General features: G+C 36.1%; 1 protein-coding gene across 1 annotated transcript; it reads right to left on the bottom strand.

Moving 5' to 3' along the window:
• Positions 1 to 5,557: 5,557 nt before the first annotated feature.
• Positions 5,558 to 11,218, bottom strand: KERA (keratocan; the record flags this gene model as incomplete). The annotated part of the gene is made up of 2 exons (XM_084206167.1): positions 5,558 to 5,730; positions 10,333 to 11,218. 2 exons carry the CDS (start codon positions 11,216 to 11,218, stop codon positions 5,558 to 5,560), a joined length of 1,059 nt encoding a protein of 352 aa, XP_084062293.1.
• Positions 11,219 to 13,762: the final 2,544 nt, after the last annotated feature.

Here is a 13,762-nt window from a genome sequence, read left to right on the forward strand (position 1 = left end):
CACCTGAGTGGTGGGACGTAAGCAGAGGCTGTCTAAACATGGGGAAAGCAGGCACCACAGAAAGCCTAAATCTCTGGGAGCACCTTTTGTCCTGAATAAAAATATGGGGCTGTAGTGCAGAGTTTTCAAAAGTGGGAAAATACAGGCATACTTCTTATTAATGCTTTGAGGGAAATCAGAAGCATGGATAATACTGCAACTGAAATAAATCTCAATTTTCCTCAGTACCTAATAAGTCTGCTGCATTGATCCTAGACAGAATGCAGATGTAAATAAAGAACAGTGGAGAAAAAGAGGAAAGCATAAAAATTTTGTCTTGAGAACAAAAAATTTGCTTTTCTGACTGTTTGTTTATTTGATGGTCAGTCCAATGTAAATTTATTTATATTCGTTTGAAGAGGAATTAATTATTTAAGTCTTCTTCTTCATGTGAAAAGGAAAAATAGACCTCACACCATGTTCATACGTGGTATTTTAAATTTAATGTTAAAGAACTTGCACCAAACCAAAATAAACACATAAATAATTAGCTTTTTAAAAGATCCAAACCAGTGAGACTTTTAGAGAAAACCTTCATGCACAGCTTTCTCTTCCCAAATTGTCAGCAATTCAGAGGAAGGGAATTTGGGCACCTTGTTTCTGGCGAATTTTAAGTGTAACTCACTTCTATTTTGCTGCTAAGCAGAGTTGAGAAGGCTTGCTATCAGTCTTCTTCATTAGAAGCAGTTCCAGTTATTGAAAGAAACAAACCTTAGGATTCACAAAAGAGCATGAACCTCTAGTCTGGTGCTGAAAACAGCCTTCTGAGAGAAAAAAAATAAAAATCTACACTCCAAATCAATCTGCTTCTGATTCAGACAGGGTCTTGAGCCTAGATCCTATAATACCATGAAGCCTATCCTCACTGCCAGGAGAGAGAATCAGCGATTATTTGAAGTCCTGTAACAAAGTAGAACATCACAAGGAGATTACTGTTCTCAAAATAGGCTTCCTAGCAGTAGGAGCATCATTTCAGACAAATTCAAGGATTTCAGTAACTGCTGAAGGGCACATCATGCTGCATGGACATCCTAGCAACAAGAATATTAAGTAAGAAACATGAACATTATTTATTTTTTTTTCCTTTCCTCTGGCTGAAAATATTTGGGTTTTTTCTGAATCCACTAAGATTTCATAAAAATGGTCATAGACCATTTTAATGAATAAAAATATTGAAAAAAAACTAGCTTCACTGAGAGCTGTTGAGTCCACATGTCACTTTCATTGCCCCAGTCCCTAATTAAGAACAGCTTTTCTTTGTGGAAGATGTGATTCTAGATTCTTCATAAATTTTCCTACAGAAAAGACGGGCAGTGGGGAGACACAGTCTCGGGAATAGATTTCCAGATATATCTACCTACAAGGCAGCCCCAGCCTGGGTCTGCACAGAGACACTGTGGGAGGTGTGAGCACTGTGAGCAGTGGGGCTGTTCTGCTGCCATGGCTGTGTGCAATCAGGGCAACCCTTTCCCTGGGGAATTCCAGATGGAGCTGAACTACCAGGAAAGGGCAGGACCTCAGGACAGAAAATTTGCTGCGTAATGATGCCCAAGCTAAAAACACGCAAGAAACTAAATAAAGCTGATAGGCAGATGGTTTGGTCAAATGGATGTAGAATCATAAAGTGATTTAGATTGGAACAGACCTTTAGGGTCATCTAATTCCAAGAGCTCTGTCACGGGAACAGAACCTTCCAGTACACCAGGTTGATCAGAGCCTCATCCAACCTGGCCTTGAACACTTCCAAGCACAGGGCACCTACAACTTTTCTGCAGCCTTTTCTTCTGCAGGCTGAGCAGCCACAGCCCTCTCTGTCTTCACAGGAGAGGTGTCCCAGCCTTCTGATAATCTTAATGACCCTCCTCTTGACTCATCCAGCTGCTGCAGAAATCAAAACAAAACCAGTAAGAAAAATATACAGGCTGTTGGCAGCAGGGCAGGGAGTGTAAGAAAAAACTGTTTGGGAAAGATTTTGAATTCATTAAAGTGTAGATTTGCTGGAACTAGGGCTGCTAGAGGGCTTAGAAACAATATCACTTCTACAAATGGGTGAGATAGTAAGTTAGCTAGGACAGAACATGATGTGAATTATGGATATTGTTTCATACGCTCGACCTGAAGTGGTTGTTACTATTCCTGAGTATCACCACAGAGACAGTGTGGTGCCCTCTCATCATGTTTAAATGGGTAAGCAAGTCTGGGTAAAAAAAATGCAATTATGCAAGAGACTTTCAGTCAAGAGATAGACATTAACTTGCTGACTTTAACAGCACCAAGGATTCTCAGCCATGCTTGGCAGAAGAGGGATATTAGCTGTTTAACAATCAACACAGAAATGTAGATGTTACAGTTACCTAATTCCAGGTAGGTAATGAAAATAGCTGCAATTTGATATCAGCAAATACTTCTTCTAGGATGGAAAAGTGAAGAGCAACTACTTGTAGCAAACATTGGAAACCATTTGGGTGCAGCAAGGGTCACTGAAAATCCCTCCAATGACCCAGGATATGTGCTGGAGTTAGCAATTGCAAAAATGCAAATTAGTTTTCTTCTGAATGTTTACTTCAGTGTTTGTGTTCAGTTGTCATACAGGCTGCTGTGGTCACTGGCATCTCTGCATGATTGCTATGGTGATGTTTTCCCCTCAGAATGTTGAAGAATAGTGGTGGCACGCTGGACTCTTGAGAAAGAAACAGAAAATGCCAGAGAACAGTATGGAGCAGGGGAACCACACATGTGGCTAAATTTTCAACTATGCTGGCAGCATCTGAAAAGGACTTTTCTTCCTGCAGAGCCAGCTGTGTTATAAAACCCCACAGCCTTTTGATAGACCCAGCATTCCAGCGTCCAATCCTGCTGGCAGACATGTCAGAAACGTCTGGGTATTTTTCAGTTCTTGAGTCTCTAGCTTTGCTTTAATACTTTTCTTTTGAGGGCAACTGTCTGTACCCTGGCTGAGGTGATAGCACATCTGTGTTAACAACCCTAATCTCAAAATTACCTAATATGTAAGATGGATTTCTGCAAAAAGCACTGGATGTTCATGGTTTGATCAGTGACGGACCATGGCTACAGTGCACTCATGGTGACCTGTTGTCAGCTTGTCATGCTTGTAAATGTCTTTGTTTCCATGGTATTCCATTCAAAACTGATTGCAACGTGTTCTGACAAGTAAGGGAAGCAAATTGTTCTATGATTCCAGCTGCACTTTCAGACAGGACAGCTGAGAGGTGTATTCCTCCCTTCTTTCAGAGGAAAAGAACACATTTTTTTCTGGACCAGGAAATATCTGTGGGAAGTCTTAGAGAAATCTTGGATTAGGAAGAATTAACATCAGACTCTCAAGCACAGTGATGCTTTTTGCATTGTATTACTGGGTCTCAACATTAGGAAAAAGACAATGGGTTTTACATATTCCTTTATAGTCTTCTGGCACAATGAATGAACTGACTGTGTAGTGGCTAAAAGCCTACATTGTTTAGTACCACACAATAATGCAATTTAGGCCTGCTATTGTAGTCTGAAAGGAAATTTCACCAACTTTCCCAGGATGGCTAAGAATATTAAAACTGTTACAAATGGCCACGTACATGCAGTAAAGAAGCTTAACCCCACAATCAAGTGTGTATATGCCTCTGAATATTCACTTTGAAGTACCTGTATTTGCTCTTTGTTTAAAGTAGAAATTAACTTCCAAGTACAAGAACATAATTATTGTTATAATTTAATTAGCAGTATTTTCACATAATTCTTTTTCCAAAAATAAATTAATATGCTATTATTGAGTAAAGAACATAACTAAACATGCATATATATTGTAAAGACTTTTTAAAGCTGTATTTTTTCATATAGGGTGAACACAGAGGTACAGAAAATACTTCTGTTAGAAGGGCAGGAGTTTCTCAGCAATCACATTAAAATGAACAGCAAAAATAAATGATTTAGTGATCAGATTTCTGAATGGGTTATTCCTATGCTGGGTTTCTACACTAGGCTATTTCCACATGTTCTCTGGATCAGAATAAGGCCTGATTTTCAGATAAGAAGGATTGATTGTCAGAAATTACTGTTCTCAACACTTTGAAAAATCTACTTTTAAGAAAATACCTAATCTGCAAAGCTAAAATTATACCATGTGCATAGTCTTTAAATGCTTGCTACTGAGGCCAGTCTTAAAATGTTAGCAGTAGATGCAACTAATTGCTTCTATCTAGAAATGCAAGAAGACTAAAATAATGACTGATGGATAGTCTGCTGTGCTGGCTAGCAGAAATAAGAATGTCATGCTCTGTCAGCGAATAGTTGATTCTAATATTCAAGTCATTTATTGAAAGCCAATATTATAAAATAGAAAAAAATCAACTAGATTTGATAAAATCAGCCATATTTCATTAAAAGTTACCTTTTGATATCTCCCGTGTTAGTGAATTGTTAATGTATTGTGTTCTAATAATCTGGACTTCTCTAAAATCCAGTGTTATTGTGTGCATGTATGTGAGTTAGCAGGTAGCTGAATACTGCTCTGAGTTGATTGCATTTGCTTAAATGATACAGTTCCTATACAAGTGCTTTCCTAGTTCAGTAAATAATTGGGAGGGGATGTATCTCTGAGTTTCTTAATTTTCTCTTCATCACCATTGCATTAACTAGCCATTCAAATTTTTATCAAGTATCTAGTCCATGAAATATATAATCATTACTATTCTTGGTTGTATCTCTCTGCAAACTAAAATTAATCAAATATTCAATGATGATCCCAAAGCTGCAGAAAGAAATGGTGTCAAAACTAGAAATGGAATAAAAAAGCAGAAAACTGGGGCTTTGAGAGAACAGGATTACATCTCATGTTCTCTTATCCCTGGATTTGAGATGGATCAGTTTATCCCAGTTCTGAAATTCACTGAATGAATCCCTACAATGATATATATTTAGTATACTTTGGATGCTAAGCCCCATGTACTTTTCACCTTAAAAGTATTAATCTTCAAAGGATGACAGCAGTTTATGGGTTATTTGCATGTTAAGTGGTTGTTCACCACGAGTCACTATCTGAAATGTCAGTGGCAGTTCTGATAACTAGTAATCATGCAGTTCATGATTTTATTAGCATATGTATTTGGCCAAGTGCACCCAAATTCATGGTGTTAGTTACTATATAACAAAATTAGGACACATAACTTGTCTATAGGAATTATGTTAGCAGGGTAGACATTGTCACATTTGACAAGAAAGGTGGAGTAAGTAAGGATTTTCTTTGGAATTTCTGGGATCTTACACCAATGATTTTCAATATATTCACATTATGAATTTATAGGATAAGGTGTTAAGCACGTGTTTCAGGTCCATACAAAATCCCTTCTGAAAGAACAACCTTTTCAGTTGTAGAAAAGATACAAGCAAAGAAAAAAATTAAAGTCAAATAAAGCTGTTACTTCTTGATTTGAGTTAGAACAAGTTTCATTCCAGCAAAACTTGTGTCTTAGCACTCTCACGGTACAAGAGTGGCCCTGCAATATCTTTATATGACAACAGCCTGAAGTAGTCGGAAACAAATCATGATGTCCAGTGGGATTGGAGGCTGAATTTCATTTCCATCCAGACGAAGGTATCGGAGACGAGGGATGTTGCCGTAATAACCAAAATCTTCTTCCAGGGCAATGGAAACTGGGCATATCTGAGTACCATTGACACCTGAAAGTGTAGATCAACATGTTAGCTTATTTCCATGGGAAAAGTTCATGAAGATAAAATTCACTTAGGACACAAAAAAAAAGTAAACTTCCACTGATGTTAGCATGGGAGACTGTTGCTTTTGTTTCCATTTAAATACTTTGTTGATTGAAAACAAGCATCTTCATATAATGTGAGCTGGATCAGTGAATCACATGTTTACTGTGGTGCAATGATGAAAAAAGGCCACTAGATGCATGGTTTATCCTTGGACAAAGGGATACTAACTTATACAACTACATGGTAAGCATTGAGAAATAGCTCTTTACACTGAGTGAGCAAGGCAAGATTAATTCTGATGGGTATTGAACAACTTATTTCAATGTCAGTACATTAATTTTAGGCTGATAATATTCCCTAATGAAGATCCTGCATTCAAAACAATAGCAGTATTGAATCAGAGGATCTTTTCGTGTAGTGTTTTTAATTTTTAACATCTGTACTTTTCTGTTCTCTGACATTATTAAGTGACTTTGGTTCTAATTGCAAGAATATAACTTGTGCAATGGGGTATTTTTCTTCCTAATCTGAATGCTAACAAATTCTCCAAATTCTACGTACATCATGCATAATTTGTTTCTGTATAGATAAAATTTGAAACTATGGCTCCAATCATTACCCATATTTTGAAGTGTGGGTTTGCGCTTTTTGTCTCCTCTAGGTTACCTCTGCACTGTCACTTGGCTAAAATGCTTTTTATATTTTGTCTTTAGTTGTTAAATAGTCAGGCAGCCTCAAAATGGCCTCTAGAGAACCCTGAAGTGGTGTTTGTTTGTCAAAGATGTCAAATTCCTTCTACCAAATTATGATATTTTTTGATTGATCTAACTGCTTGAGGATCTTGGCCCCAGACTAACTGAAAAAAAAGAGTGACTGGAAAATGTGTATGTAACAGATTTTTTGGAACAAATTTCTTTACTAATAAAGAGATAGGAAAAAAAAGTCTCCCCTTAATATTTAGTAATGATACCATGCACAAATCTTCTGACTGCAATCTCCAAAATCAGAGAAATGTTATGAAGTAAAAATAACAACGTAACTTACTTTTTCTCTTTCCATAACTTACTTTTTTTTTTCCCCCTCCACTCTATTTTGAGAAATTGCCCCGATGTTTGCAACATCTTGGAAGTGGACTCTATCTTTGTCATGGAAACTAGATAAATACATCCAGTTGGCCAAGGCCTGAAGTTTTTGTTATATCCGTGATGGCAAAATGTGTTTGTTTATCTTGTGAAATTTGATCAATGTTGGCAAAGCTTTTGGTATTTTTGGAAGAAACAAGCTACAGCTTATCTCTATGTGTGAATTTACAACACAGAAAGCTTAAGAATTTTCATTACAAAGGCAGCTATTTAAAGTTTTGGGTGAATCAACACTATCTAACAGAAAATATCTGCTTTGTTTGATCAGCACTACTGTTCATAGAGACAAGATGGCTTCAAGTGTATCCTAAATCTCTGTCTTCTCTGACCAAAAACTATCTCACTGCACTTATTTTCACTGAGTTAATTGCTCCAAGCTTGAAGTGAGGCAGCAGTTATCTAACCACAGGCCACCTAGGAAGAAGCTATTTCCTGATGATGTGTGGTATGAATTGGTTTGGGTTTTATTGCTCTCTTCCCATAAACAGTAAATCCTACCCAAACTATCAGGGAAGTAAAAGTCTCTCTCCTTTTTTCTCTCTTTCAATACTCTTCATGGATATATTGCTGAATTTTGTTTAAATAGGAAGAACAGGTCATTCCTTCCAGAGTACAATTCACCTTGCCATGATCCATGTAGAAGTTGTGTCAGCCTATGTAAACAATTTAAACTCTCTGTATAAACTCTAGAGAGAGATGAATACTTCCAAAAGTAGTCTGACAGCTCCTTTAGATGGGATGAATTTCCCTATACAATTGTGTATCCCTTTCTATTGAGAAGGAGGTCTGTATGACTACCACAAATTAGATCAAAAAATATAGGATAGTTTATTCAAAGAAGATTAATTCCACCAATTGTCAACATAATTGTTATGTCCTTTAATATTTAAACGTGAAACCTAGAGCTGCCATAAGGGAAAACTGCCAAAGTTCTCATTAATGGCTAATACTGTATGACTGCTGAAGAAATGCAGAAGATCTTTTTCCAGTAAAACTTACAATTTAGAAACAAAATTTAGATACATGGCCCAGGGATTTCTCCCTTTCTCTAAATGTGGAATAATATTAGCTCACAGTATCTATCTTGGCCTCCTGGTGTTCTTCCAGGGGAACTTACTGTTTACTCCCTTTCATTTGTCCTTTGATAGCACTGGAATAATGCCACCTGCTTACCCTTGCTCACTTGTTATGTCATTTCATACCTTCTCTTTGCATACTTAAACATTCTCTTTTCCATTATTTAACAATTCCCCAGAGCCTCACAAGTGTATCTCCCAGGTAAATGTGAGACATGTGTGTTTTAAAATGCCATAGAACAAATGTGTTGCAAATCTGTTGGAGCCATAATTAGTTTTGGATTTAAGTTGGTTTTACTTCCAAAATTAGAATAGTTGTTTTCCTCTGTGTATTGAGATCCTTAGGGAAGGGATTACAGTGGAAATCCTTGTTCCACTGAGACAAATGATGAGGCTATCATGGCTTTCCTGGGCTTCAGAAGAAGACCCTGTATCTTCATAAATGGTCTCTGGAAAAATAAGGCCATGCACTTATATGAAGAACTGATATTACAAAATAGCATTCAATAAAACATAGTCAAATGGTATTTACATCGAAATGCTGATGTCTGAACTCTTGCAATAACAGTGTAACTATGATTCACAGATAGAACATAAAGCAATGATTTGCAGTTGTGAAGAGAATTAATGTTATAAAAAGGGCTCATACTGCACACATAAAAGTAAACCTTCAGCACGACTCTTTTGTGAAAAAACCAGATAAGGACTTTAAAGATATTTTTCTTTCAAACCTTTCACATTGATTATCTAAAAATAATGACTGATCCGGGTATAAGAAGACAAAACCCACCTGAGAATTGGTGGCAGCTCTTACTACTCTGGCCTGTTGGAATTACATTCTTTGTTTGCAATCCTAAAGGCCCTTTAAGGTATTATCTATTACAGAAAAGCCTCATGGAGACCATGTCATTATACCTTACTTCTTGAACAATTATTCTCTGTGGTGAAATATCCTTACATGATACCCAAGTTTCATTTAAGGTACTAGGTTGCAACTATTTTATATTCAGTTACTAAGAATTCCCTTTTTTTTTCTTTTTTTGGCTAAAGTCAGTTATTCACAAGCCAGCTTGTGCTTAAGTTGACAATGATTTTTGAAAAGTGGTAAAGACATTAAGGAATACAAGATTTGTGGAAAAGCATCATGGTTCAGTTTCACAGGTTGTGTGTCATTGGAACATGAGACTTGATTTTGTACATACCGCAAAAGTTAATTTTCATGGTCTTAAGCTTTGTCAAACTTATTCAGGGAAGGAAGAGGACTGAACAGCTCTTTAAATACTACCTAGACACAAAACTGTTCTTAAACTGGACAGGCTACATTCCATTGATTTCAATTTTGTGTCCATTTGAAGTGACAGAATAAAGTCTGCACCTGAGGCCTTGCAGTGAAGTAATTAAAATAAATCTCTTAATAACCAAGGGGCAATTAAATATGTTCAGAAACAACATCTGTCATAAGCTTTAACTCTAATTAACAGATAAAATTCTTGCAGGCCACTTAAATATGTGCCAGTTATACAAATTTATTCATTTATTAAGATGAATTCACATTTTTATTTTGCCAAAAGCAATGAATAAATATAAGTTGTCAAGAAGTATCTTCATTTCCTAGGTCTGTGTTTTGTGCAAAAACCAAACCATTATTTTTCATATATTTTTGGGCTACGGTAGCACAAAAAAATGGTAAAGGACCATGTATTCAATTAAATCACAATGATGAGAAGATAAATATAGAAACTTGGCTTCCTTCTGTGCACTGGTGAATAAAAACTCATCATTTTTATTTTGGCTTTTGGCATGAAATGAAGTACTCCCTGATTAGATACTTTCATTATATAGAGTATGTACTGTCCCTAACCACCACACTCCCTCTATACCTGGATGAATTTGGAAACAGTCCTGGAAATGAAACTATTTAAACCAACAGGCTTCTGTTGCCTTGGGTATAAAACCTTGTCTCATTTGCACAAAATGGAAAAATTTTGAGGACATGAATCTTAACAGAACATATATGCTGTAAAATCACTTTTGAGGACATGAATCTTAATAGAACATATATGCTGTAAAATCAGTAAAATACAAAAAGAGTTTGCTCAGAGACGTGGTGGATGCCCCATCCCTGGCAAATTTCAAGGTTGGACAGGCTCTGAGAAATGTCATCAAATATCCCTGCTTATTGCAGGAAGGTTGGAATAAATAACCTCTAGAGGTCTCTTCCTTCCCAAATTATTCAATGATTCCATGGTTTTAATCACTTTATCTCCAAGAGCATTTTTATATTTAAGTAGATATTTAAAATGGAAATGGTTTTGAATGTTTTCACACTGGTAATACACACTTACTTTTGATTTTGTTGTGATCAAGATGAAGGTGCTCAAGGTGAGCATTGATCGGTGGAATTTTAGTGAGCTGATTGTGAGACAGCTGTAGGTCTAGAATAGACGAAACATTAAACCCATTTGAAGGGATACCATCATCAGATAGTTTATTGTAGTTCAGCCTAAGGAAAGTCACTTTGGGTATTGCACTGAAGTAATTTTCTGGTATAACTTCGATGGAGTTGTTGTCCAAAAACAGCTGCAGTGTATTAGCTGGAATGCTTAAAGGCATTTTCTTGAGTGAATTTTTTGCTATGTTGAGCTGCATGAGGTTGTTGAGTCCTTGGAAGGTGTCACTTTGAAGAGCGCTGTCCAACAAATTGTTCTGGTGCAGGTCTAACATGGTAAGGTTTTCCAAGTGGCTGAAGACTCCTTCTGGGATTTTGGAGATTTTGTTTCTAGCTAGTCTTAGCTGTTCCAGACCCACTGGTAGGGGGGCAGGCACCTCTTCCAATTCATTATCTTCAAGGAATAAGTAAAGCAGTCTTTTCAGCTTGCTCAGCGCACCACTCTCAATCCCACTGTTTGTGATCTTATTCTTGTTCAGATTTATCCACCTCAGATGAGTGGCATTGGAAAAAGGCTTCTCTGAAATGGTTTCAATTTGATTGTTTTGAAGATAGAGGTACCAAATTCTGGCTGGAATTGGAGGTATTTCTTTAAGTCCTTTGTTATCACAGTATAAGGCATTGGGGAAACTAGGAGGACAAAAGCACTCCCGTGGACACTCAGAAGTATAGTGAGACCAATGGCCGGGATCCAGATCATCATAAACTTGTCTCACAGTTCGAGTCCACACAGAATTGACCAAGAATAAGAGCAAAAGGCTTGTATAGACTTTTAGAATCATGGTGTTTGCCTTGGAAGGGGAAAAAAAACAATTAGCTGTTTCTCAATGAAACTCTCTAGTAAATTAACATACTAAATTAACAATACAATTTTGCATATAAAATAATATTTCCTTTATAAACAGCCAAATTCTTTCCTCTAGGGTGGTATCAATGGCCTGTTAAGGAAAAACTGAAATGTAATATAAAAGGTATAAACAATTCTGTGCTATATGTTGATCAACATTTCCCTGATTCAGCTTAGACTCCACATTGGCTACCAGTTTGACTGATGTTCATGCAAGTATCGTTTAAAAAAATATGAAAAATATGGATAATTTTTAGACAAAAAATCAGTACCTCTTTTACATTTGTGTAAGTTTTCCTGTACAGACCTATAATCTACATTATGTAATGGTTAATCTTCAGAAAATCCATCATTACCACAATGATATAAATGCTATTGTACTCAGTGTTCCTCCTTTTAAAATTAATCATCCCCTCTTTTCTGTTTTTGCTCTCTCTTAAATTATAATGGCATCTGGATCAGATTTTCCAGGGTCTTTTGTCTTCATTGAAAAGTGGAAGATCAAATAGTGTTTTAACAGCTGTTTGTTGGGCATGTTCTTAAAAGCTTGGAGGGAATATGTTTGACTAATCCATTCCCCACCTCACTCACACTCTCATATCCAAAGTTACAAATTTCCTTCCCTAAAGCAAACAGACAAAACAAATGCCTGCCCTAAATGACACAAAAAATAAGCCCTAACCAAATTATATCCACAATAAGTAAATCCCAACCTAAATGTTCATATAGCTTTATGCATATTTTAACTATTTTTCCTACTTAATTATATGCTTTTTTTAGCCTCTTCCACAATCATAATTATGAACAAAATTATCACTGATAATTTACTCAGAAAGGAAATATTTGCGTAGCACAAAAACAGTGCCTTACAAACTCTGTTGTCTTGCTTACTGGCTCATGAAGATTAACAAGCATTTTACAATGTAGAGACAAAAGACAGCTGAAATTTCTGGTCAAAATTAGGAGGTTGGCTGTGACAAAAACAGTATTTAAATAAAAGTAAGTTCTCTCATAGGATCAATGCATCAATAAGGTAAAGAGCTCAGCTCAGTTGCTGCATATGATATGTAGTAATTTAATAGTTTTCAACATTGTTATTAGCAGTAACAAGTGCAGAATCCTATAGCTTTTCCAGCCCCAGAAACTGCTATCTGGAAGCATTCCAAAGAAAAGGACAAACAAAGAATTTTTAAAGAATAACATTTCTATTTCACACAGTGAATTTGCAACCTTCTTACTCTGTAAATAGTCATAACCTTAATAACACTTTAAAAAAGAAATATAAAGCAATTTACCTTGTTAGTCAAGTTCCTGGAGCTATCTGAAGCCAGCTAGAAATCACTGTAAATTCACTGCTTTTGGCTGCTAACCCCTGTGTTTGTTTCCTGTCCTCCCAAGAATTAGCAGCATGTAAAACTGGAAGTGCATACTAGTATTCCCAGATGTATTTCCATGCACACCTTATTAGCTATTGCTTCTAGTTTGACATTGTTTCAGAGTTTGGGCTTACCTCAGCTTTCTTGGATCTTCTTCTCTTTCTATTGGTCCCTGTTGTTAGACTGTAATAGCTTGAGTCAGGCTACAAGCCGTGTTCTAGGAATACAGCCTCATATATACGCATCAGTGCTTACAGCTTTTAACCCCTGAAACAGCTGAGGCACCTCAGCACCTAGGCAGGGAAAGGAGGAAAGCCTGGCCTTAATATCAGCCAGCCACTGAGCTGAAGGCATTTGATTTCTTTATGTTCTATCAGATGAGGGGAGCTGGTCTAGATGAAACAGGTAGCCCAAAGTGTACATTTATTCAAGATTTTTGTTAGAAGATACTTTACAGGCAAAGCTGACTTACATCATAACTCATTCTCATAATACCTGACTTGGCCACAAAGGATTAAAACCAGTGCCATCTGTTTCTACAGAAATATTTTATTTGATTTTTATTAAATGCAGATGCTGTCATGCCATTTAAAGACAAAATTCTTGATTAGGAGGAGAAGAGAGCAAATGCATTTGCTAAAAATTTTTTATTAACATATTTTCAATTCTTTAAAGTTTAAATCTTACCTTTTCCTTTTGGTTCAGAGAGATATTTACATGTATTTCTACAAAGTTATAATATTCCTCAGTGTCTCCTGCAATTTTCTTTCATCATTGATCTAAAGCAAACTCTTTGCAGCCAACTTGGTCTCCAAAGATAGACACATATTTCTCACATTAAGTATTTTGGAAGATTTTTGTTTTCGTTTTTAGTCCAATCTTAAAGTAACAACTTCATATCAGAAAAATTATTCATGTTCAAAGCCAGAACAATGACATAAATATTTTAAAGGAAAAGTTAATGGAAAATATTGAATATATAAAATATATTCTGGTACTTTAAATGAGTTATATTCATTTTAAAATTTTGTTGCATAATTATTTTAATTCAGTTTTATCTGTTTGATTTTAACCATTAAACCTATAACAACATATTTAATAAT

The sequence above is a fragment of the Fringilla coelebs genome (assembly GCF_963513975.1).
Source record: "Fringilla coelebs genome assembly, chromosome: 5".
NCBI classification, from domain to species: domain Eukaryota; kingdom Metazoa; phylum Chordata; class Aves; order Passeriformes; family Fringillidae; genus Fringilla; species Fringilla coelebs.